Source organism: Lipotes vexillifer, unplaced genomic scaffold (genome assembly GCF_000442215.2).
Source record: "Lipotes vexillifer unplaced genomic scaffold, Lipotes_vexillifer_v1.1 scaffold61, whole genome shotgun sequence".
In the NCBI taxonomy this organism is placed as follows: Eukaryota; Metazoa; Chordata; class Mammalia; order Artiodactyla; family Lipotidae; genus Lipotes; species Lipotes vexillifer.
Window position 1 is genome coordinate 1,865,820 of NW_006787051.1, and position 25,957 is coordinate 1,891,776.

General features: G+C 52.5%; 1 protein-coding gene across 2 annotated transcripts in view; it reads right to left on the bottom strand.

Annotated features, from left to right (window-relative positions):
* The window catches only part of LMO1 (LIM domain only 1), a 36,383-nt gene extending 11,626 nt beyond the window's left edge, over window positions 1–24,757 (bottom strand). Inside the window, exon 1 of one of the 2 annotated variants that reach the window (XM_007459839.1) lies at window positions 24,207–24,757. In XM_007459839.1, coding sequence (XP_007459901.1) covers window positions 24,207–24,231 — 25 coding nt within the window. In that variant the 5' untranslated portion in view covers window positions 24,232–24,757. The remainder of the gene's footprint in view (window positions 1–24,206) is intronic. The other variant, XM_007459840.1, reaches the window with a different exon arrangement.
* Window positions 24,758–25,957: the final 1,200 nt, after the last annotated feature.

Sequence of the window (25,957 nt, forward strand, 5' to 3'; positions counted from 1 at the left end):
CCCCCCCCCCCCCCCCGAGCCTGTCCTAGGCTCCGCTGCTGGTGTGGGGCACCTGCCCCTCCTGCAGGCAGATAGAGCAGGGGCTCCATGGATCAGCTCCTGTCTGGCCTCCTGTGTGGAGCCCTGTCCTTGATCCTGGATAAATCACTGTGGCTCTCAGGGCCTGTCTGTCTCCCCACCTGCACAGTGGGAACGATTCTAGCATGGACTTCTAAGGATGTCCTCAGGCGTATGTAGGATAAGACCTTGCGTTAAGTGTGCCTCTTTCATCACAGAAACCAGCAAATACCCTTCCAGATGAAACCTATTCCCATTTTAACAATGGGAAAACTAAGGCACAAGAAAGGTTGTGACTTGTCATGGGTCACACAGAATGAGACAGAGCTGGGATTTGAACCCTGGTGGCCTGTCTTCAGGGCCCGAGCACTGGACTCAACTGCTCTGATGTCAGGCGGTGCGCTGCTTACCTTGAGATACTAGTAGACCGGGGAGGGAGACATCACAGAGATTAGGAGACACAGAAGGTATGCACATGCAGGTCACACGTGCAAACATACACAGCTGCACACATACTTTCACACATATGTGTAATCACACACATGCGTACAAGGTCCACGAGAGGCGGGACTGTGTCTGCTTATTCTCCCCAGAACAGCTTTATTCCAGGCTCCAGCACAGCGCTAGCAAACAGCAGGTGCTCAGTAAGTTGCATGAAAAGACACACCCCTGCATCCAAGGACACGCATGCATGGGTGTCACATATACACACATGTGCCTGAGCAGTCACATGCACGTTTACTGCCTTTTAAAAAGCTACACTTCCAAAAAGTGGATCGTAGCTATAAATCAAGCTCTGATTTGAACAAAACCCACGAATGAGAGGCCTGGTGCTCTGTTTTTAATTCCACTTGTCCCAGGAAATGGAGGAGCACAAGCCCTGAGGTTTCGCCCACGTGGACCCAGGCAAAGCAGGGGAAATTATCCAGAAGTGATCAGTCCCACAATCGTCACACCCATGTCAGCTGCTGGAGGGGTAGGGTCTGGGTCCCTGCCACCTGCAAGGTGCTTGTACCCAGCAGGGCCCACACCCGGGCCTGGAACTACAGAGTAGGATCCCAAACAGAGCCAGGCAGCGGCCCCTCCTAGGCATCAATCCTGTTTAATAAGGAAATTTGAAAGTGTAATCTAATTTTGCAGAATCTCTTTAAATCTCGTTTTCTCAGAAGTAACTTCATTTTGCACGGACACATCCAGCCTCGTGCGAAGGCCTCCATTTCACACCAGTTTTATCTCCACAATTTCTCGTCTCACTGCACTCCTATCCCAGGGCCTTGCCATGCACCAGGCGAGGCCTGAACTAATAGCATTTCCTACTCATTTGGAATCAAAAGCCAACGAGAACAACTGTTGAGGCGCACTGCTACAGCCACCTAGAGCATGCTCATTACTGCTCTTGTGCACAACCCCTCGCCGGTAGCTGCTCATTGGATTTGATGAGGGAGGGAAGTGGGGTTCCTGTGGCCTCCAACTCCCCTAGGGGTTGGGGGGCTCGGCTCCCGGGATGGCGGTCAGCGCGGCGGGGGGACGGGCCCCTTTGACCCTAGCAGTGCCCCTCAAGGGGCTCCGAGAGAAGAGGCAGGCTGGTACACACTGACAGTGGTCCCTGCAGACAAGATGGCCTCAGCTGGAATTCTGACTCCATCACTCCCCAGCTCTGCCTCAATGTACTCACCTGCTAAATGAGAACAGACTACTTTAAAGGATTATTTGGAGGACTGAATTAGATAATGGACATGAAATACTTATAACAATGTTGGACACAGTAGCTTAAAAACAATCAACTAAGAAAATTTATGCACATCTGATGACCCCCCAATTCTCTTTCTGGGTATGCGCCCAACAGAAATGAGAGCTTACATCCACCAGAAGAGATGTACGACGATGTTCAAAGCAGTTTTCTTCATAATAGCCCCAAACTGAAAACTATACAGATGTCCATCAACAGTAAAATGGATAATAAACTATGCTATGGTCATACAATAGACTAGTACACAGCAACGATAAAGAATGAATCACCAGTACACACCACAATATGCATTAATCAGACAGTATAATGTGGAACAAAAGAAGCCAGACACAGAAAGGTAGATACTGTATCATTCTAATTATATGTAATTCCCAAACAGAAAACCGATCCATGGTGATCAATGTCAGAATAATGGGGCGTATCATCACCTGGCAGGAGGTGTGGGGAAGCCTGCTGAGGTCCTGGAAATGTCCTTTATCTTGATCTGGGTGGTGTTCAAATGGGTGCATACATGACAGAAAGCTTCACTGAACTGAACATTTGAGACTTGTGCCTTTTACTGCATATATGTGACACCTCAGCAACAACAAAAAAACTAAGAAGGAGACCCCTCAGTCTCCGTCAAGACTTTATATGCCTCTTCATAAAACCCACCATTTACCCACTGTTCACTACATCTGTTGTCTCAGTGAGTCCTCATTTTAACCCTGAGGCACTAAATGATTACCGCACTCAATAGAGGCCCAGAGAGGTTCAGGCCATTACCCGAGGTCACACAGCTGACAGGTGGCAGGGGGAGGATTGGAGGAGCCCTGGCCTGCCAGAATCCAGAGTTCCGTTTCTCATCCAGAACACACCCCGTGGCCTCCCTGAGCAGCTCAGGTGAAGAAGGCTTGCTGGGGCAGCATCTGTGCGGCCTGGACGCAGGTGACGCTAGGGCGGGACTCTGGGGGGCAAGCTTAGAGCAGGGCCCGGACTAAGAGCAGGAGGAATGACAGGCAGTGCACTGTCTCCAGAATCTGGTGGGTCACAGGCTATTGCTTCTCACCTGTTGTTCCTTCAGAAGCTATTGCTGCTGTAGGATCTTGAAAGGGCTTCTGGCAGGGCCAGAAAGGGGACACAGACCAGAATCTAAGGACAAAGACAGCACAGGGGTTGGGAAGGGAGCAGGAAGGCCACATAGAGGCAGAGCAGAGATGTTTGCATCGCAGCCTTGAGAGATGAAGCCTCATGGGGGAGAGCCGAGCTGTGAGGGGAGAACTGGTGGCTCCACACAAGAGTTGGGGAGCCTCAGTCAACAGCCAGGGGCTCTGTGTGAATGAGGGGAGAGGGGAGGGTGTGGGGGGAGCTGGAGAGGGGGCCAGCTGAAGGTAAGAAATTTAAAGGGGGTCCAGCAAACGCTTGCCGTCTCTGAAGTGCCAAGTTCCTCCTGGCCTCCACAGATCACCACAGTAGAGGCCGACGGAAAGCACTGTCCAGTCCCATCCCCAAACAACTGCGGCGTTTGACCACATGACAACACCTCGCACCGAATGCCTACTACGGGCCAAATGCTTTATATTCGCTAATGCTCTCTCTCGTCATGACCCTGAGGTCAGGGAAATCATACAACCGGCCCAGGGGCATCCTGTGAGTGGCCGAGCAGGGCTTTGGACCCAGGCCGCTGGCCAGGAAGTGCCCCACCCGCTTCCTGCTCTCTCTAGAGGCAGCATCGTGTCATTTTTTTCCTAAGCAACGGGGTAAGTGAACTTCTGTTTGGACCAAAACTGGGCCCTGCCAAAAGAAGGCAGCTCTGAAACACACCTTACAGGGACAAATCAGGGAAGGATGGGCCTCTGGTCCCCAGTATCCTCCCAGAGGACCCATTTCCTATACAGCAGTCCGAAGCAGCAGGCATTTCTGCAGGAGGTTCTGGCAGAGACAAACATCCTGAGGAATGGTGGGTCCAGATGCCTAAGCCCGCGGGGACCTTCCAGTGTGGAGAGATGGAGGGGCTGAGGAGTTTCCACACATACCTCACGGGTCTTCCTTGCTGAGGGAAGCCGAACCCAGCACAGCCTGCTGTTGGGCAACGGCTTTAGGGGACCCAGTCGATAACTTGAAGGGGACCTAGACAATGTACCGGGAGACGTGGGAGCAGCTGCAAACAGAATCTGAGGGGCACTTTGAACCATCAGAAGCTGCCTGTGCTCTTTGGAGTTTGTCACAGGGAATGATGCCTACGTTAACCGCATAGTTATCTGCAACGTGTGCTCCTCCGGCACGGGTGTAGGCCTTCTCTTCTCATCCTCAGGTTGTCTCTGTAAAGCCCCAGACACATCTAGAAAGCAACAGATCCAAAATAGGACTCTATATCTCCTCCCCCGAAACCTGTACCCTTACCCAGGCTTCCCCTCACAGTCCTGACACCATCATCCAGCCGGGTGCTCAGGCCAGAAACTCAGAGTCATCGTCACATCTTCCATCATCCTCATCCCCTCTTCCCTGCCTGGTCCCCACCCCGTCCCACCTGCTTCTTTCCGTTTCCAGAGCCACCACTATCTTCCACTGCACTATCAGCTAAGCACCCCACCAGTTTCTTGTTTAGTATCTACAATCCAGCTTCAAACAGCAGCTGGAGAAATCTTTCAAAACAAAGTAGGTCAGGTCACTGCTCAGCTTGAAACCCTTCCTCATCTTCCAGTGAGCTGGGAATATCATCCACACTCTTCATTAAGCCCATGATATCCTTATGTGGTCTGGCCTCTGCCCCTCCACCCCCAATGTGCTTCAGCTACACTCCAGATCTCCCTTCTGCCTCAGGGCCTTTGCACCTGCTGTTTCCCTCTTCCCAGAACACCCTTCCTTGTCTTTTCATGTGCCTGGCTCCTTCTCATTTGGGGGCTTCAGCTTAAATATCATCTCAGAGAGGCCAGCCTTGATCTCTTTATTTCCTTATTTAAACGACTCCCTGGTCCTTTCCTTCTCAGTTTTTTACCACAATCTGTAACTGTTTTACTTTTTTGTGATTTTACCTAAGAAAATGTTTAAGAATTTTATTATAAGAATGTAAGCCCCATGAAGGCCTATTTTGGGGGCTCTGTCTTGTTCACCACTGTGTCCCCAGGGTTGAACCCCATAGCGGTCACTTTTTAACCAGTTTTTTAATCAGTTCAGTTAATGAATGAAGAGACTGAACGGAATCTATCCAGATATTACTGGCAAGAGTCTGCTGGGCAGAGTGGGCTGACGCAGATAGGCAGGCTCCCCAGAGATGGGAGCCTTAATCTGGCCTGGTGCTGCCCCGTGCCACACACCTGTAGCTATGCAGCTCTAAGAAACAAATGCAGATTCAACCGTGGCAGTGCCTAGGTCCCGCCTGCCACTATCTGGAATTTGAATAGGCCCACAGCAGGGCTTCAGCTGAGAAATGACTGCTCCTGTGCAAACATAAACCCTCTACTCCTTAGATAAAGGGGCAGCAATCCTGTCCTTCAGCCCTGCAGACCCATGAGGAATGAAGCACCCCTCGGTGCCTCTCCTCATGCGTAAATACTGCATCGCAACTCTCGGGCTGCAGTGGAGTCCCGGAGCTCAGGCATCTGTGTAACCTTGGCAGTTCAGTCTTTCCCTTTGTACCTGTGGCCAGGGCACCACTCCTCCCTGGCATAGATCTAGCCCCTGCAACTCTCCACTTGAGGGTCCTTTTGGCTTAACGATGTAACCCACTCCCCTCCTAGTCTGAGCCTCTGAGGACCAGTAGGAGGAAAAAGCCCCTGAAGTTTGCTACAGAAAATCCCCTGGTCCCAAGTCTTTCTCTATCTGTAGCCTCCTCCAAGCCCCATCCCATCCTGGGCTGCTGGAGCCAGCCCCCAGAGCCCTTGGCAGGATGCTGCTTGGAGCTGCACAGCTATGGGAACTAGCGGGAAGCGTCTGGAAGCTGCATTCCCCAGACAGCAACTCAACTGCTCCCTGGGCACCCGGAAAGCCCACGTCACCCATCTAATGAAACATGGCTCCCAAGGGGCCTGCAGTCTCCACAGAGGAGGAGGGCACCGACTCTCAGACGAGTCTCAATTTCACAGCAACAGAGACGTGAGCACCAATGCGCTGAACCAGAAAACGAGAGTCTGGCAGGAGCTGCAGACACACCATGAGCGCCAGGGGATCGGAGATTAGGGCCCTTCAAAATCAATTTTGAATTCAAACTTTTAAATGTGTTCTCTAGACACAAGGAGGGGACCCTCCAGGCAGGCTTGGTCTAGCCAGCTGCTGGTCCTGCTTGCTTCTCAAAGCAGCCAGGGCCCATCTGCTGGCCACTGGGCTGCGTGAGGGAGGGGAGGGGAGGGGAGGGTGAGGGAGCTGGGAGAAAGACCCCGGGAGCCGCAGGGACAGAAGCGCCTTCGTCTCTTGTGGACCCAGCATGACCTTGGGGTACTTGCCTGAGATGTCTTCCTGGGGCTTCCTGTTGAGGCCTTGGGGGCTGCTCCCCCCTGCTTTGCAGACCCAGATGAAAAGAGCCGAAGGCCCACGTGAGCTAGATCCCCATGCACCCCCAACCTGGCTGAGAAGGCTCATGGGCCCCCAGTGGATGAAGCTGTTAAGAACATGAGCTTCGGAGTCAGACAGGTAGGGATTTGTATCCTAGAGCAGCCAAGGGCTCCTAGGGAGAAGGTATTGGTTCAGAAGTGAATTTCCCTTTGAGAAACCTGGTGGGAGAAAGCCTGCTGGGAGGGTCTTGGAGTGCAGGCCCTGGGAAGTGAGAGTGGTCTGAAGCCCCCAGTGCAAAGGGAGAGAAAGCATCACAGGGTAGCCAGGCTGCTGGGAAGGCTGCTGTGGCCACAGGCTGCACTATCTGAGGCATGGTATCTGTAGCCAGGGAGCTGACAATCATGCCGCCTGTCACCTGTCAGACCATGTATGGCATACTCAGCACCATCCTGGCCCTGCCCTGTGAGGTGGATGGGGACACACGGGGCAGCGGGCCTCAGCAGGAAGCTGAGCAGAACAGACTGCTCCAGCCAAACCTAGGAGAAGGTCCCAGGGCCCGCAGGAGGAGGGCCTTGGGATGCCTGCAGGCAGAGGATGCCCCTGGCAGCCGCTGTCCCTGCCGGGGTTCCTGCTCAGCCACGTTGGTTCCCCTAAGCGCACGATCAGCCTACCGCTGATGCCTTCCCACCTCCGGGTGGGGAAGATGGTCCACAACAAGCCTGTATGACCTCAATGACTCACAGCCCCTGCCCCTCAGTTCTCCAAACCCGAGGCTAAACCCCCAACTGTAAGCCACAGTCCCGAGACAGAAACACGATCGACTGTGAACCACTCTTCCTCTGAGAGGCATCAGGAAGGTAGCCAAGGCCTTGGGCCTGCAGAGACCTCAAGGGGCCCCTTCTGGAATGAGCAGCCCTGGGAAAGAGCTGGGGTCACCGGACCACTTATGGGCGAGGAGGCCGGGACTCCCCAACCCCTCCCACCCCCTGGCTTGGGAGTGGGCTGCCAGCTCTGTAAGGAAATTACAACATGGGCCTGGGTAGTGCTCTTTTAGTTACAGCGTAAACTGCGGCAATAAAGCGTACCTGGGGAATGTTTAGAGGAAGCACTAATGATTTCTCCCCCAGTGGTTAATAAATTCACTTCCAGATCAATTTGTTCACGATAGAGCCCGGAGAGCGGAACCTGCGTGGCGGGCACAGCCGACTGTGTCTTTTTCAGTGTATAAATGATTTATTACGATGATTAGCGGCACATAAACAATTTAAAATACAACGCTAATTAGTTTGGGGAAGAAAGGAGGGGAAAAGCCACCCTGCCTCTCTCCCCATTATGTTCTACTTCCCTAAGTGTGTACTTTTTAATTAAATCCAAATGTCACAATAAATTTAAAGTGTTTTCTTACCATTTGGGTTAACTTCGGCAGTCATGCAAGCCCCCCTCTCAGGCAGCTGTGGGCTAGGCTGGGGGTGAGGACTGCTGGTGCCAGCAGGGCCTGTCTACAAGCTCTCCTGGAGACGGGAGGTTTTTGTGAGACCCCTTGAAACCCCTCCTGGTTTCTGGCAGCCCCAGGCTGGAGAACACTGGCACAGCCCACTTTCTCTTACCTTCCCTCCCTAACACCAGCTCTGACCAGCCCAGAATCCAGCCGCTTCTCCTCAAAGGTCCCGCGGCACTCTGCACCCTCTTCCAGCCCTCCTCGGGTGTTCTATAATCTAACACCTTCTCCCTGCCTGGCATCGTGCTTGGCATTTCCTATATAACATCTTACCATGTTCCCCTTCCAGTGCTTTGAGTAATAATTACTGTTTCAATTTTGTGGATGGGGAAATTGAGGCTCAGAGAGGTGGAGCAACTTATCCAAAGTCACACAGGTAAAAGGGGACTTTTGCAAACTCCTGATTCCTAGAGCACCATTCTGCCTCAGAGCCCACACCTTGCCATGTCTGGGCCCTGACTTTCCAGCACCCAGGATGGAGAATAGAACGTGATGGTTGCTCAGACAGGGATCTTCCTTGCATAATGCCCTGCTTTGCCCAGAGACACAGGTGAGACAGTAGTTCAGGCCAGGGACCTGAACTCTGATGAGTCTGGGTTCAAGTTCAGGTTCTGCCATTAACCCACAATGCTAACTCAGTCAAGTTCTTTAGCCTCTCTGAGCTTCAGCTTCCCCATCAGCAAAACTCGAGTCATAATACCCAAGTTGTGGGGCCAAAGAAGCAAAGCAGCTAAAACAAGCGGAGGGCTTTGCAATCCTTGACACGCTATGAAAGTAGTAATTACTAACAAAAGCCCTTGAGGTGAGCAGGGATCCATAAGAATCCCATTTCACTGATCAGAAAACTGAAGCCAGCAGGGGAAAGGACTTACCCAAGGTTCCACTGACCCTTAGGAGCCCGGGGCACCAGGCTGCAGGCAACCTCCTTTCCCAAAGCTCAGACAGCCAAGGATGGTTTCTGTCCTAAACACTCTTGTACTGTTTATTTAAAGTGAAAAACAAATATCCCTAAACATAGAATTACCATATGACTCAGCAATTCCACTCCTAAATATATACCCAAGAAAAATGAAAACATATGTCCACACAAAAACTTGTATATGAATGTTCATAGCATTATTCACAATAGCTAAAAAGGAGAAACAACTCAAATGCCCATGAACTGATGAATGAATAAAATGTAGTATATACATATAATGGAATATTATTGGGCAATGAAAAGAAACGAAGTATTGAGACATGCTACAACATGGATGAACCTTGGAAACGTTATGCTAGGGAAAAAGTCAGCCACAAAGACCACATCGCGTATGATTCCATTTATATGAAATGTCCAGAGCAGGCAAATCCATAGAGACAGAAAGTAAATTAGTGGTTGCCAGGGAGGAGGGGAATGGGGAGTGACTGCTAATGAATATGGAGTCTCTTTTTAGGGTGATGAAAATGTTCTTGAATTAGATAATGGTGATGGTCTCACAACTCTAGATATACTAAAGACCACTGAAATGCACCTTTTTAAAAGGTTAACTTGGTGGCATGCAAATTATTCTCAATAAAGTTGTTATAAAGAAAGGCAAAACAAACAAACAACAAAACAAATATTCCTTTGAGAACAGGAGAAACCAGTTCATAAAAAATTAAGTCCTGGGGTCAGGAGAGGGGTCCTGGGAGGTCCAGCAGCCAGCCCTCAGAGAGGCCGGGCCCTGGTCACCCTACCTCACCCCAGGTACTTCATAGGGAAGGGCTCCAGAGCACCCCCTTGCTTCCCTCCCCAGTCCCTCCCATCCAGAAATCTGACCGTGCCCACTCTTCCAGCCCTGCTCCTAGGCAACTCAGACCCTACTGGATACATCACGCTTCTCTGAACCATTTGCTTCCACTACTACACTCGTGTTTTGTCTTCCTAGATCTCTGTTGAAATTTCTGCATCCTCCGAGGCCTATGCCCCACCTGCAAACTGGGCACACTCTTGGGGAGGGTCCCTGTTTTAGACCCCAGGCTTGTCCTACATTGGGTACCACAAGTTACGGTACATGCAGTATGAATAGGATCAGAGTGAGGTCCTCCAGGCCCCCAGCCAAGGTTCAGTAAAGAGTGCTATCCTCTCCCAGGGCCTGAGAGCCCCACCCAAGACAGGGTGTGCAAGCTCAGATCCAGGCCACGTAGGCCAGGAAGGAAGGCAAGAAGGCTGCCTTTGGGTCAGATGAAAACTGCTGGAGGGAGACAGTTCAGTGCCCAGGCTAGGGCAGCACCCTTTGTGGCTAATCTGAGAGGGTGACTCAAGATGAAGCATGTGGCCGGCAGAGGGAGTCAGGCCTACGCTGTGGCAGGGTGCACCCAGCTGCCCCTGAATCTGGGGTCTGGACGGATGCTATTGGGGTTTCTCTCCTCTTGAAGGAAAGAATCCAAAGCCTTCGCCCTGGAAGGGAAAGCAGAGCACCTGGGAATGTGGGCCATGGGGAGAAGGGTGTGGCCAGTGTTGAATGGGCTGGGTGGCTCTCTAGGCCCTGGGCAGCCAGGCAGGAGCGGTGCTGTACAAAGATGCCCCGAGGGACAGTTCCCTGCAGAGGCAGGGCCTTAGACTCAGCTCCCCACGCAAGTGCTCTTAGACTTCTGCTCTTCTCGGGCCAGTCCTACTCACATATATAATCAGGGGGCGGACTGTATTAGACACAGATAAGGGTAGGGAGACTTAGCTCTTTCCCAGAATCAGGAGCTTTCGTGGAAGCCAGTCTGAGAAAGAAAACCGGCCCGGAGCTGGGAAGGCCACGAAACATTTTACAGACAGATCACATGAGATCACAGGAGTTCGGAAGTGGGCAGCTGGGCAGGTCTGGACTCGCCGTTTCCCTGCCCTGGTGTGCTCCCGCCTGCCTCAGGCCTACAGGCTTTGGCTCACTCCTTTGGAGTCTGGAAAGCCAGGATCTTGGTCCAGTCGCAGGGCAGCCACAGAAGAGGACGTGTAGGGGCCGCGGAAGCCTCAGGCCAAAGCTGGGCAGGGCCAGCAGGGGCCTCCGGGACAGGAGTGGGTAAGGGCAGGCTTGCGGCCAGAGTCCGCCTTCCCTGGGGCTCAACTCCAGAAACTCAGGCCCTGCTGCTGGTAGCTGAGACTCTCTAGCCAAGATCTTGACCACCAGGAGACCTCAGAGGAGCCCCCCACATTCCCAAGGCCACAGCTCTAGTCATGCCCTCCACCGTTTCTTTCCCGGACTTCAACTGCCTCCTCTCTGACCATCTGGACCCCCATCTGCATCCCCCCGCCGCTGCCCCAGGCCCAGACTGCAAGCTTGGAAGGAAGGAAACTGCAGGAAGGAGGTGGGGGGGCAGTCTGAGGCTGGAGGTCACACTACAGTGGTCACACTATAAAGCTCCAAAGGAAGAACACTTCCCTTCTACATCAGGGCTGTTTTTTATTTTTATTTTCTGCCCCTAGTTTTATCCCCTCCAATTATTCTCCACAGAGTAGATGTGGTATAATAATATATTTGGTCTTTGTTCCAGGTTCCTGGCACAGAGCTCCTAAAAACCTTGGAATTTCCTGAGTGATAGGAGTATCTTTTGTTATTCATAAGAAGTCCCTTTTGAGCACCTCTGAGTTTATGCTAATGAGGTGACTTAGGGTGAGGGCCCTAGGCAGCCTCAGGATGGGGCTGGTCACCAGAAAGACCAAATGATTAGAGGGTTAGAGCTTTCTGTCTCACCCGCTCACTTCCAGGAAAGGCTGGGGAGTGGCCAGGGATGAAGTTCTGTACAAAGTCTTGAACAAGATTTGATTAAGGTCTGGGCTGGTGGAACGTGTCCACATGTACCCCAACTCCACAGGGACAGACGCTGCTGCTGTGCTCGGGACCCTTCCAGACCTCACCCTATGTACCTCTTCATCTACCTGTTCATCTGTATCCTTTATCACTTCCTTAGAGTCAACTGGTAAAAGGCAATGTTTCCCTGAGCTTTGTGAGCCATTCTAGGAAACTATCTCACCTGAGGAGGGGGTGAACCCTGATTTACAGTGTGTTGGTCAGAAGTACAGGTGACAACCTGGACTTGCGAATGGCCTCTGAAGTGAAAGCAGTCTGGTGGGACTGAGCCCTTAACCTGTCATCTCTAGGTAGATAGTGTCAGAATTGAGTTAAATTTGTAGGACACACAGTAGGTGACCATTGAGAATTGGAGAATAGCCTGGTGGTGTCGAAAAACATTCCAGAGTAGCCCAAATGATCTTAATAAAATGGAAATGTGCCCTCTCTCTGGGTTAAAGGAGCTTATGATTCTCTCTGCTCTCCGCCCACCCTCCTTCACCTGTTAACTCATTCACTCACAGGTCACTCAACAAATATTTACTAAACATCTACTAGGGGCTAGCCCCTAACACCTATACGTTAATAAGAATTATATCAACATTGATGATTTTTCATCAAGAAAGTAGCTCTTCGGGAGCTTCATTAGGTCAGTTCAATGCCTTGATCAATTTTCTATTCACTAGAGTTAAACCATTTCTTCCTCTTTCTCCATTTTCATTTTATTGAAATTATTTTCATTGGGATAACTTATTTTTAAATTTTTAAGTGACTATTTGGCTTATGATCAGCTTTGGGCTCAAATCAAATCTTACAAATTAGAACTTCCATTGTTGCTGAGACTTCTTTTGTAGTAATTATTTCTACCAGAAAATATTTCCTGAGCCAATTTCGGCAGATAAATTTTATCAGGAAGATTTGATTCTTCTGTCAATTTTTAGTCAATAACGTATTTTGCCAGGTGCAGTCTTAGCTGTCGCCACTTTTGCTTTGTGTTCATTATTTCAACCAACTTAAGTTTTTTCCTGGATCATTTTGTTCCTTTACATTTTCAGTAACACTAGTGAGATGTTATTTTCGTTATATAAGGCATATTTTAGCACCGCTCTGATAAAGCATTCTGAGGATCAAAGAGTAGTGTGAACACATCCTCGGGGCAAAAAGGCGGGTCAAAACATCACACTCTGCACTTGGGCTGAGTACCAGGTCAGGACCTGGTGCCCGAGGTAGCCCTGCCCACTGCCCTCTGCTCCTCCGGAGCCCTAGCCCCTACCAAGATGCCTGGCAGTTGGGAAACAGCTTCTGGCTGGGGTGAGAGCAGCCACCTGCAAGAGACAGCCTCTGACTGACAGGCAAAGAGATGGGGTTCAGCCCTGATGTCCCATCCCAGGTTGGATGCAGCCTCTGCTGGGCCCCAGACTTTTCTACTCAGAAAGTATCTCAGCTGAGATTTTAGCTGAGTACCTCACCGTCAGCTGAGAGAGGAAATAGATGCTTCTTGGTGCCTCAGTCCCCCCACCCCCCACCCATCGATAAAAGGAGATAATGGACCAGGGTCCTCTCAGGTCTGAGGCTGTGACTTGCTCACTGGCCTCCAGGCTTTGGGCCTACTCCAAGGGTCCCCTCTGCCTCCTAGTTGAGGCTTTGCCTGGGAACAGCCAGGGATGGGGCCGTGCACCTGGATTCAAATATGGCAAGACCAAGTATGGAGGGCCGGAGGCCACAAATGCTCTCACCTGGGATCTCTACTTCTCCTGACCCCAGGAGACCAAAGAAAGACATAGAAACATCAACGGGGTGGGTTCTTTCTCCTGGCCTTGGCCTCACCCTACCCGTTCCCCACCTGTGGTCACGTCTCCATGCACGGTACCACTAGGCATCAAGCAGCCAGCGACCCTTGAAACATCAGTGGGAAAATGTAAACCCAGAGAGGAAAAGAGGCCTGCCCAGGGACATACTGGGACATTCCCAAGGAACATGAGTTGGTGGCAGAGCCAGGCTGAGGATGCGTGAGTTCTGGTCCCAGCCCAAAGGAGAGCCTCCTTCAGCCCTGTTCCCATGTGAGGAATTGCTGAAGTGGCCTCTGCCCAGGCCACCTCAAAGACGCCGTCTCCACCTGGCCCGGCAACAGCCTGCGAGGGGTTGAGGCCCCCAGTCCAACAGCTGTGGGGAGGCTGGCTCAGGAAGGAAGCACCCTCACCTCCTCTGAGTCAGAAGAGAGGTGCTGGAGTAATGGATGGCCGCTTTGCAAGCTTGCCCTCTCTGGGCATAACCTACTCCTCTGCAAAATGGGGCTAGTGTTTGATCTCCAGCCTCCCAAAGGTGCTGTGAAGATGAAATGAAAGGCTTTGAGATATCTGTGGCCTTCCTTGGGGTGAGGTGATGTAGGAAACAGAGGTACCAGGCCTCCCGATACCTTGGACACCTTGGGGCCTAAGATGCTGTTCCAGAGGCTGACCTCTCACAGTAGGCCAGTTCCTAAAATGGCCCTAATGATCCTCTGTTACACAGGGTCTTCATACCCTGTGTAGCTCCCCTCCCCCGCCACCCCCACTTCCTTGAGTATGAGCTAGAGACTTGCTCCCAAGGAAGAAAATACAGCAAAACTGATGGAATGTCACATCTGTGATTACATGTGTCACATCTTATAAAAGACTATGACTTCCTGCTTGCTAGCAGACACTCTCTCTTGATGGCTTTAGGAAGCAAGCTGCCCTAATGGGGAAGCCCATGAGGTATGGAACAGAGGGCGGCCTCTGATCAGCCGTCAGTGTGGAATGGAGGCCCTCAGTCCAGCAGCCCATGAGGAACAGAATTCCACCAACAACCACATGAGCGAGCTTGAAAGCTCACTCCCCCAGATGAACCTTCAGATGAGACCACAGCCCCGGCCAGCGCGTTGATCATTGTCTGTGAGAGACCCTGAGCAGAGGACCCAGCTGAGCTGTACCTGGACTCCTGACCCACAGATGCTGTGAGATTAAAAAATGGGTGTTGCTTTAAGCTGCTAAATTGTGAAATAATTTGTTACACAGCAAGAGATAACTAATACACCACCACACTGGCATACACACACAGGACAGTAGGGACCCTTCTTCAGGCCAGAGAGACAGAGCTTGTGGACAGATCTCTGCCCTACAACCCCTGCTGCTGTGAGCTTCCTTCTGGAGCCCCATCCTTGCTGTGTAGTGTTGTAAGGAGAGGACAGAGGACAGCAGGCTCCCTGCTCTCCACTGGGCAGACCAGGAAGTGGGTGGAGCTGACCCACTTCCTCGCGGAGCCATCACCCTGGGTCCTCTCCAAAGAACAGTCCTGCCAGAGCTCTGAACCCCAGGCATGTCTGGAGCAGAGTAAACGTTCCAAAGCACACCCACATCCGCTTTCTCCCTTGCTCCTCCTAAAACCCTAGGAAGGGTAGGGAGACCTCACCAGCCATCTCTAAGACCAACAAGAGATGTGCTGGGTGAAGGCTCAACAGACCTAAAAGGTGTTCGTGATCATACCCATTTTACCAGTAAGAATTACTATTCAGTTTACTATCTAGAATTATTCAGTGGCCGAGGCGGGATTTGAACCCAGGCTGTCTGACTCAAAGCCCGAGCCAGTTCCACTTGTTTTACAAATGTGAAAACTGAGAAACAGAGAGTTTAAGGATTCATGATGGCACCCACAGGCAGCCCCCCGACCCCAGCCCCAAATCCTTCCTGGACAATCTGTCACCAAGGGATCAGGAATTGGAGTTTTTAAAGATTCAGGGGAGAGGAAAGACAGGATGGAGCGGGTGCTTGTGGGAGCCATCGGAGCCCAGACCAGAGCTGCTCCCACTTACCCAAGAAGAACCGGCCTCCCTCCCCTTCTGTATCAAGTCATTGTGCCAACCAGCAAAGTTGAATTATTAAAACTCCCTTCTGGGGTACCACATGGATTTTTCTCCACTGAGACTCAGAGCAGAGGGGTGGCCGCTCCTACCACACAATATTAAAATGTCAGGAGTTTAAGGCTTGCGTTGGTTGAGTCATAAGTTATCAGCACCCAGTGAGGGCCGACAGAATGCCTCCCTTAAATTATTAAGCAGAAAGCGTCAGACTGTAATATTTTGCTAAACCAAAGTACAGACACAAAGATGTCATTTCAATATTTGAAACCAGCAAGTTTAATTTAAAATAAGAGCAAACCAATAAGCTCAGAACATAGCGGCGTATGAGAGGAAAATTATACTGAGAGAGGAAAAAAAGTGGAAGGACTTAAGAAATTTATAAAAGTAATCTCCAAGTGGAAATTAGAAATCAAGGCCTAGAAACAGAATAACACAAAAGAAATATTACTGTCCACTTTTTAAATCAATATAACACTGCTCCACGCTGGAATTACCATGGTAACTCAAGTAAAAAGAATCAAGCAATTCTTATTATTTCAAAATAAAATCACAGCCTGAAGCCTGGGTTTTATTACAACCACTGATAGATCGCTGGCTTGTATTTATCTGAAATATTGCTTTTCAATCAGCTGGTTTATGAATGTACATGGGCCTCTCACCAGCCCACCTACTGCCCTGCTTTGAGGCAAGGGTCTAACCAATGAATTGATTCTCACCTGGCTGCATCTGCATGTATGTCCAGGTTTCAATCAGCTCTGGGAACCCCGGAGCTTCACGCCCCTTCTAACCGATGGGTGGCTTTGCAGGACAGAGGAAAAGCCAGAGAAGGCAGCGGGGACTAACCTCGCTGTGGTCCCCCTCCAGGCTCGCCCATGGAGGAATGGGCCAGGGCTCTGATGTCAGCCCCCAACAAGTGCGCCAACAGCAAGCCTCCCTCACCCCCACCCCAAGTCATCCTCTCGCTGGCCCCACCCCTCTCCCATGAGCTCTCCCTACCCCGAGCGCCCTTCTCCCCCATCCCCGAGCCTGCCAGCCACAACAGGGGAGCTGGGAGCCGGCAGAGCACAGAGGAGAGCAGATGGCCTGGGTTCCCAGCCCAGCCCTGGACTTGCGAGTTGTGAGACCTGCACACGGCACCACATCTCTACCTCTTCCCCAATGTGACTTTTCACCTCCTTCCTTCAAGGACAGAATCTGTTTCCCCATCCCTTGAACTTGGGCTGGGCTTGTGATTTATTATGGCCAACAGAATGTAAAGTGACAACATCCCAGAGCCAAGCCTAGGTCTCAAGAAGACGTGCGTCCATTCTCCCTCCTGGACCTGCCTCCAGCCTGAGAACAATCTGGAAGAGCCTGCTGGATGATGAGGGACATAGTCTCGTTACCCCCAGCATCCAGTTTGATCAGCCATCTCCCAGGTATGAGCGAGTCTAGCCGAGACCCGAAAAACCACTTAGCCAAGCCCAGCCTGCATCACTGACCCACAGGTTCGAAAGCTAAATAGATGCTTGTTGTTTTGAGCCTCTGAGTTTTGGGGTGGTTGGTTATGTAGCAATAACTAACTGATACACATGCACAGTACAATGCTCACTTTTAACTAAGCGTTCACTGAAACAAGAACTGTTGTGTAAGGACTGAGAGGCAGAAGCCAAAGAGATCATCCTGTAGCTGTGTAGAGAGCACTGTCACTTCACATAGGCATGAGGCTTCCAGGCCTATCAAGTGTGTGTACATGGACATTAGGTGTCAGTTAGGTGTTGCTCCCATTGTAGAGATGTGAAAACTGAGGCTCAGGAAGTTGTCTGAAGTCACACAGCAGTCAGATGGGACTAGAAGCCAGGTCTCCTGACTCATGCTAGCAGGCTACACCTGAAGACAGTAGGCCATTCAAGAAAGCCCACTTAGGAAGGGGCAGGAGGTAGAGCTAGGGGCCCAATCTGACCCAGTAGGCCTGCACTCTGGGGCATCTGCCTCGGCTACCTGGACCAGCCTGCTTACTCTTCTCTACCATCTGCTTTTAATTTGCCCCCAGTTATGTCAGCCACTGTAGGCTCCTGCCTTAGCCAGAACACAAAATAAACATACTCCAACCACTGAGAGATGGGTTTGTTACTAGCTTGGGTGGATGTGACTCTGAGCAGGACCTGGAATAGTCTATAAGAGGCTTTGACCGTCTGTAGGCTCCTATGAGGCCAACCAAAGGGGAGAGGATGTGGCAAGGGGACAACATGAGTAAGGGTATAGAGGCAAATGTCAGGTCTGCAGGGACACAAAACCAGAGTGGACACATTAGACCTGCCCAGCTTAGTGTGGCAGCAGGTCTCAGGCAGAATGTCAGGGTAGCAGAGGCTGGGTCCTCTGAAAGGAGGTAGATGGGATGGGAGAAGGGCGGTGGCAGAACAGATAGAGCTGGGTCCAGCATCCCAGATGAATGCAATCCAGTGGTGTGCTGACAGATAGCTCACAACAGATTCTCTGGGGAAAAAACCCTTGATTTGTAGTGTTTGCCAGTTTCCATGGTGTTCATACTTCCACCATGGCTGATGTCAAGCTACCCATGTGATATCACTGAACTCAGAGCTGGGAAGAGATGTGCAAAATCAGCTCTTGCAAGCCAGTGCAAGTTGACTCCCCTGGTGTAGTCCTATCTCGAGTAGGGACCTACCAGGAAAACTCACTCTAGCAGCACCACAAAAAGTTCAGCCTGAGGGGGGAAGGATGTCCTGTGTGCCTCAATGTCTTTCAACTCCAGGTAGGGCAAGCAGGCAGCAAGGGCTACAGGCCACATGCACCTCTGGGGCTTCTCCAGTCCTTGAAGGCTCAGGCCACGTTAGCAACCATCAACACCTTCCAGGAGGACCTACATCTGAGGACGGAACCATGTGCCCTGGGCTGTCAGTAGGGCCATGAGTAGGATGCCCAGACACATGGCCTTGGTCCAACCGACATTTCTCCTCATCGGAGATTTCTACCATTCAGGCTTACCATGCTTTGGGTACAGGCAGAGGGCATGAAAGCCGGGCATGGAACACTGAAAGATGCAGAAACTCTGGGCTCTAACTCCCTACATAACCCTGGGCAACTCTCTTGCCCACTTTGAGCCTCAACCATGCTCATGTACATGGAAGGGATTGCAAAGAGTGATTCTGGAGCCACCTTCCCATGGTGCTGCCCACCTTGGAAATCTGGACAGTGGTGAGTAGTGAGTCTACCCTGCTTCCTGGACAGTGGTGACTGATGGCCATTATGGATAAACTAGAAGAAGGGGGTTAGGACCCAGTGCCTGGCAGTGAGCAAGGCACTGAACTGGGCACAGGACTATTTCAGATCATACTGTGGCTGTGTAGAGAGCACTGTCACTTCACACACGCATGAGGCTTCCTGGTTTATCAAGGGTGTACATGGACATTATCTCACTTAATCCTGATAACAATCGTGCCGGTTAGATGTGGTCATTCTCACTGTAGAGATGAGAAGGCATAGAGGCAAAGCAATCTCAACAGTGGGTGGGCACAGAACACAAAACTAGAGTGGATGTGCTGGACCTGCACAGTTTAGCACTACAGTAGCCAAACCAGTCCCAGTCCCATGGTACTTGCCATACTGGGGTACCCAGGTCCTTTTTTCTACTTTGTTCCCTAACTCCTTCCAAACTTCCTAATGTGTCTGATCAGGGTTCCTGGGAGGCCCTGTGGCCCCTGGAGATGGACCCCAACTACAGCTTTGGCCTCCTGGCTACAGGCGGGCAGCTCTGCCCTGTGTCGATGCAGCTCTGGAGGGGGCCTGCCTCTGCTGACAACCCCAGCCTGGCTTGGGTTACTCCCCCATCAGCCTCTCCATCTCTGTCTTTTGCTCAGAAGGCCCAGCCAGGATTACTTCCCAGGTCCAGCAGCCTTGCTTGCCCTAGCAGCGCAGCTGCACTGAGGCTAAAGCTCGTGTCTCCTTCGGCCACAGAAGGTCGGCCGCCAATGCTTGCTGGCAATCAGCCATCTGTTCCAAGGGGGAGAGACCAAAATAGACCTCCCCTTGGTCCTACTCTCAGATAGGGCCTGCTGAGTGGTTCCTTAAATGGAAGTGGGTGGGGCAGCCGCCCCATCTGACTCTGGGACCTGGAGTTGGGTAGGAAATCAATTCTCGGGAGGGATGAGAGGCAGGCCCCGACTCTAGGAAAATGAACATTTCCATGTGCTAAAAGCATCATTGTGGGACGAGAGAGAGAGAGAGAGAGAGAGAGAGAGAGAGAGAGAGAGAGAGAGAGAGAGAGAGAGAGAGAGAGAGAGACAGTTCCTATGGCCACAGAGGCCAAGTGAGTGGCCAGGCCAGCACTGAGCCCCGGCATGCAAAGGGTGAAGCTTTTAGGCGAGCAGCGGCCAGTGATCTCAGCTTCCCCCAGTCCTAATGCTCCCAAAAGGCTCTCTCCCACTCCCTGTAATTGGGCATCAGTAGTTAATGCAGTATTGACTGCATTACACGCTCCCGTGCCTCCCCTTGCTAATGCCAATTGCATCACCTTGTACAGTCACTGGCTTGCTTAGCCAATAGCCGTTAAAAGCAATCCAAATCATGAATCATATGGGAAACTTTTAGCAAGACACTGCCATCCGAGGAGACAATTTACAGTTGAGTTAATCTGGGTACATTAGCGAGACACGGATTCTGGACGACAGACCAATTTATGTTGTTTCCCTGTCCGCCCCCCAACCTTAGTGCTCCGCGTGGGCAGATGAATGGAAGAGCAGGGAACAGACAGAAGCACCTGCTTTTTTACCCCAGGCTCTGGGAGCGGGCTGGGGAGACCCATCTCTACAGGCTCCCTGCCTGGCTGAGTTTAGGCAGGAAGGGGACACGGCTGTACGTGCTGCTCAGGTTTTGTGATGCCTTGCTTCCCTGTAGTGAGGAGGTGGCTGCAGTCCAGGCTGGCCTGGTAGGTGCAGATGGAGACCTTCCTCTTCTAGGCATACAGTGGGTGCCAGGCCTGGTCCCTACCCTGCCAGCCTCACAAGGCCTTTACCAGCCCTCAGCAGGCAGCAGTGTCCACTGGGCTCTGCCGTCCTGCTGATGGGCTGGGATCTGTAGTGTGGAACAGCATCAGGACCCACTCCCTGCCTTTCCCCCAGGGCTGTGGAGGTCCTGTGGCCACAGGAGAGGCCGCCAGTAACCTCTGTGGTCCAGAGCATGACGGGATATTCTGGGAGGTCCTGCTGGTCAGTACCCAAGCACAGCTGAGAGCCTGCCCGCATGGATCAACTGAGTCAGCTGTGGACGCTGCACTCACAGTAGTCACTAACAACTGAAGGTGCACTGTCTGGTCCTCCTCAGCCCAGCTCCAATATCTTTAGGTGTTTTTTAACTTATTAAAAGTGCCCTAGGAATTAGGTCTGATGTTTAGTTCCACAGCCTGCCTGCTGCTTCCTGTGGTCACCCCAGCCCTCCTGCTGGGCCTCTGCAGAGGCAGCTTTACACCCGGACCTGTCCTTCTGCAGCATACACCTGGGGACACCCCTTGGGGGTGCCCTTGGCATCCTGCCCTGTCCCTCACAACCCAAGGCTCTCACAGTTCTTGGGGCTGCTCAGACCCTCTGCTGCCTGCCCCTGCTCAAGGGCCTTTTCTCCTACAGCGTGAGGGCTAATTTGACTCTCAGGACTCAGGGCTGTAACTCCCCTTGCTCCCCTGGGGCTGCAAACCTCCCCAGAAAGCCCACAGACTGGTGCCAGCCCAAGAGCAGGTGTCAGGGGAAGAAGGGCTGTTTCTCCACGAAAGTTGGAGCTGGGCTTCCGTTGCTGACAGGCAGGCCCGATGGCATGTAGAAAGGCAGGACCCTGAGTTCCAGTAAAGTGGAGCTGCCTAGGCCAAGAGCAAGCATCCAAATGAAAGCAATTAATCTTAAAACCTGAAGTTTAACCGTTTGCAAAACAGATCTCTCCTCTCTGTGGTGGCCCTTCACTGCTCGACCTAATGGATTACTTTATTAATAATGCACTGTGCTTAAAAGCAAAAAAAAAAAAAAAATTTTTTTCTGACGATCCAATACTTCAGAAAGTCTCTTAAACCCGTTGCTACGGCAAAGCGATTGATATTTTATTATCTTTCAGAAGTGCAACATGAAAGCCCTGCAGCCCAGCAGAGCAAGAGCTTTGGTCCTCAGCAGCTGGCGGACCTGACTTCAACCAGAGGAGCCCCGGCCTCTTCCGACAAGATGCTGTCAGGTGGAGAAAAGGCATTGGGGGTGGTTAATAGGAGCCTGAGTTCACGCTGCAGCCAGACAAAGGGTGCAGTCCGCAGCCCTGAGGAACACACCCCTTGGGGGCCCTGGGGACCAGTGCTGACTCCCAGCCCAGACGGCCACCTGCTGGGAGGGCATAAGTGCAAGGAAGGATTTAGGCAGCAGGTGTGGGGGGAGGGTGAGTATATCCAGAGCCTTTCTCCCTCCCCCAACTGAAGGTACCACCTTCAAGGTTTCCTGGAACCAGGAGATGCTAGACTCCAATGGGGAGTGGAGGGTGGATTTTATGAGCAGAAAGGTTGCTTTTGGAAGACAGCTCTAGGCTGAGCAGGACAAGAATCAAATGGCTCCTCAGGACCTAAGCCAGCCTTCTTCCTTGTGCTGTGACGTGTCCCAGAACTCAGTGGCATCAACAGTACAGAGCACCATATGGTTTAGACTGGACAGGGTGGGGGACCTGTGGGGCAGTGTGAGCTCTCCCCCACAGGTCTGGTGAAGACCCGGGAAAATACATATGCCCAGGGTGTAGGCAGGAGATGGGCTAAAATGACCTCCAGAGAGCCATTCCCATTCAGGGCTCATCTGGAAACCTTTAGTATCACAAAGTCCAGGGCACTCTGGGTGCCTGCACAGAGTGCAAGACCCGAGGTGGTGGTGGTGGCGTCGTCTTATTGGCGGGAGACCAGTCTCCCTGCCTGAGGCCGCCCATGTGTAGGGCCTGGGTCTTCTGGGTTTCTGGCTTGGGCCTGGGGAGCCAAGCATGCTAAACAATCTCGGCTAAAGACATACCCTGATTTCCACATGCTCCCCACGGTGGGAGTTCCTCCAAACACCAAGGAAGGACCCTCTGCCCTGGCTCCTCATTCTACCAAGAGGGAGAGTGAAGAGATGGGCATGACTGGTCCGAGATTACACAGGGAGGTAGCGGAGAAAGGAGCTAAATCAAGGTCTCCTCCCTCCTTATCTGGCCTGACCCCAGACCCCTTCTTTTCTTTTTCAATCTGTACACAACTGCACCAGCCCAGCTCTCTGATGGCCCACATGGGGCTCCAGGGGAGGGGGGCCATGAAGAGAGAAAAGCATACAGGAGATGAATGTCACACCCGAGCCAGACCCTGGACAATGGATTCTTTTGGCCAGAGCATTTAGTTCCCCCTCCCTCTCTTTCCACACTCACGCTGAGAAATGGCCTTGCGGGCCACAGGGCTCCCACACATGCCACCCCCAGGCCAGATACTTTAAATGTCCCTCCCTGCTGGAGGTCTCAGAAGGTGGGAGGGGAGGCTAGGGGCATCAGCACATGGTGGCAGCAAAGTGAACATCCTGTGTGAACTTAAGTCACTTAACTTCAGATTTTCACCAAGTGACCATGTCAGTAACACCACTGACCTGGAGGGCAAAAGGGCACAGACCTCTACTACTCACTAGCAGAGGTCAGAAGATGTCACTCTAAGAGGATTTCCACTGACTCACAGAAAACCCACCTCAGTTCCTTACCAGTAGAACCCAGGTGATGGCGTGGGTGCGAACAATTACATTCACATCTCCCTCCCGACAACACTAACAAACTTAACAAACCAGGTAACCCTCACCTACAGGGCAGGAGGGCCTGGGACGGCCACTCTTGACCCTGAGGGCTGCCCTTGGGTCACAGGGCACCCCTGGTTTTACCCTCAAGGGGACTGGGTTCTCCAACTTCTCCTGCACATACCAGGACAATTACTGCAGGGCACTCCCCGTCAGGAAGGCCTTGGGGTGTGTGGGACCACCATGGGTCCCTCTGTTCTGACCTCTCGGGCGCAGCGAGCCTCTTGACCAGGGCAAGTCCATGCCGCTCCTGCACTCGTGCTACTGGCCAGGAGCGGGACACTTTCTTCCTCTGGGCCAAACTCCTGCCTCCTATTTCAAGACACAGTGAGAATCACACTGGGAGACAGTGGGAATCACAGGAGGCAACCCTTTTTCTCACGGAGCTTTCGGGCAGCTGTCTCCCCGAGGGTCCCTCCGGCCTTTCCCCTCGCCTGCCGGGCACCCAGCGGCCACCGTCTTTCCGCGCGCCCGCTCGTCGCAAGCTCTGGAGTCCGATTTCCCGAAGCCACTGATTTGTTCGGCGCTCAGCGCCTCTCGGGTTACGCGGGCGGCGCGAGGCTGATGGCTGCGGTGAGAGGAGCAGCCGCAAAGACGAAAACGCTCTACGTGAACCACCCCTGCGCCGAGATAGGAGGGCAGCCGGATCCTCCACGCGGCCCCGCAGAGCATCACACGGCCGGCGCACAGCTCGCCCTCCCGAGGTTCAGTCCGGCCTGTCCCGGCCCCGGGGCCGCGCAGCCCGGGGCTCCCTCATCTCCCCACGCCAGTCCCACTCGGTCCTCCCTCCGCCCCAGGCTCCAGTCCCAGCGCCCTGCGGACCGCCCGCCCGGCAAGCCCGGCACAGCCCGGTGTGTGCGCGCCGGCGTCCTGGCGTGTGTGTTCCTGCGCGCCGCGGCGGGGGGCGCGGGTGTGCGGGGAGTCGGGACCCCCGCCCGCCACCTACCGTCCTCCTTGTCCAGCACCATCATCTCGGGCGCTCCGTGTCCAGCCGCAGCTCGGCTCGGCCGGGAGAAGGGCGCCGGCTCCGGGCGCGCTTCGGCGGGGCGGCCGGTCCTCGGGCAGCGAGCGGGCTCTAATTACCCGCTTGCCCGGCTCTTAACCTAGATTGCACTCAGCTAGAATTACATTCAGGAGTGAAGCACTTCGCAGATACAAAAGCAGTCTCACCTACTTTTGTGCCTCAGAATTGCAAGGAACTATGAACTGCAATTTAGAGAGAGAGAAGGAGAGGGAGAGAGAAGGGGGAAGAGAGGATCAGAGCCGTTTCTTTGATTCTCACCTTCTAAATGGCTCAATTTGCCCAGTATAATCTGTCTTAATGTAATTGCATTTGATAGCTCATAACCCTGGCTCTGGCAACGACGCAGCTTTCAGCCTCATAAAGTGTTTTCCCCTCGGATTTAATCTGACTCTCAATCTAAAATTATATTCAAAGAGATGGGGGAATCTCGGCGGCCGTCTCCCGCTGCCTTTCTCCCTCAATGTATGAGGTTTGCACTCCTGCTACTGAATAAATGCACACATTTCCCGAGGCCCCCCTCCCTCCCGGGTTAATGGGGAGTGGAGACGCGCGTCTGCCCGGCTCCGCAGCGCCGCCTGGAGGCCTGTCGGCCCCAACTCGGCGTGTGGCTCTGCTCAGGACCCAGGGTCCTCATTCCCAGTAACTGCCTGGTGGACCACACCTGTCTGTCACTCCCAGCCCCTCAGCCTTGATTTTGCCCCCCTCCCACGGGGCAATCTTTCTCTGACCTCGTGCCCTCCCTTCCTACTTCCTCTTCCCGAGGTTTCTGGTTGCTTCCTGGATTGTTTGACAAAATTAACCCTCTGCAGGGCACAAATTTTCCCACTGTGTGTCTTACAGCACCACCTTTACCCCAGAAGTCCCTCCCAAGAGCATCCTGATTCCACAGAGAATGGGATCCTGTCTCAAATTCTCTCTGAGCAAGCACAGCATGGCCTTAAAGGTTTTTTTTTTCATTCCACAACTATTTATTGAGCATATACTATGCACCAAGCAGTATTTTAAGGCCCTGGGGATATATCAGTGAAAACAAAAATTCCTGCTATTGCAGAGTTGACAATTCTTGCTCTCTAACTCAGGAGGCAGGAAGGGAGACAGTGTTCATCTCCTCTCCCTCTGAACCCTGCTTCTCTCCCAGAGCCCTGGGTCTGGTGCCCAGGCTGCCTACTCCAGGAAGGCCACTCTTCAATATCAAGAGCATTATTTCCTTGACACTACAGAGTTCCAGGATGGCATGAAAATCTTAATGGATTTTCTCCAGACAGATGTGTCAGAGGCTCATCCCCGCAGTCACTTCTGAGGACTAGACCCAGGCAAGGAGAAGGAAGCTGGAGTCCCTGGAGGGGCAAAGGGCCACCAGTTGAGACTTCATCCCATCTCTGCCTATTACCAACAGTGGACCTTAGCAAGTCATTTTCTCTCCCCAGGCCTCAATTTCCCTGTTTGTGAAGTGGGAGACCTGCTCTGCTATCTCCAAGGTTGCTGTGGGGATCAGAGGAGATAATGCATGTGAATGTGCTTTGTGAACTGTGGCACCCCAGACAATGGAAGGGGACGTAGTGGGTACAAAGGAGACTTGGAGGCCAGGTCATGCCCCTTAAGCCCTGGGAGGGCCCAGTGCAGGGTGCTTGATTGGGGAGGGGGAGGGGGAGGGGGGAGTGGGGCTGCAGTCT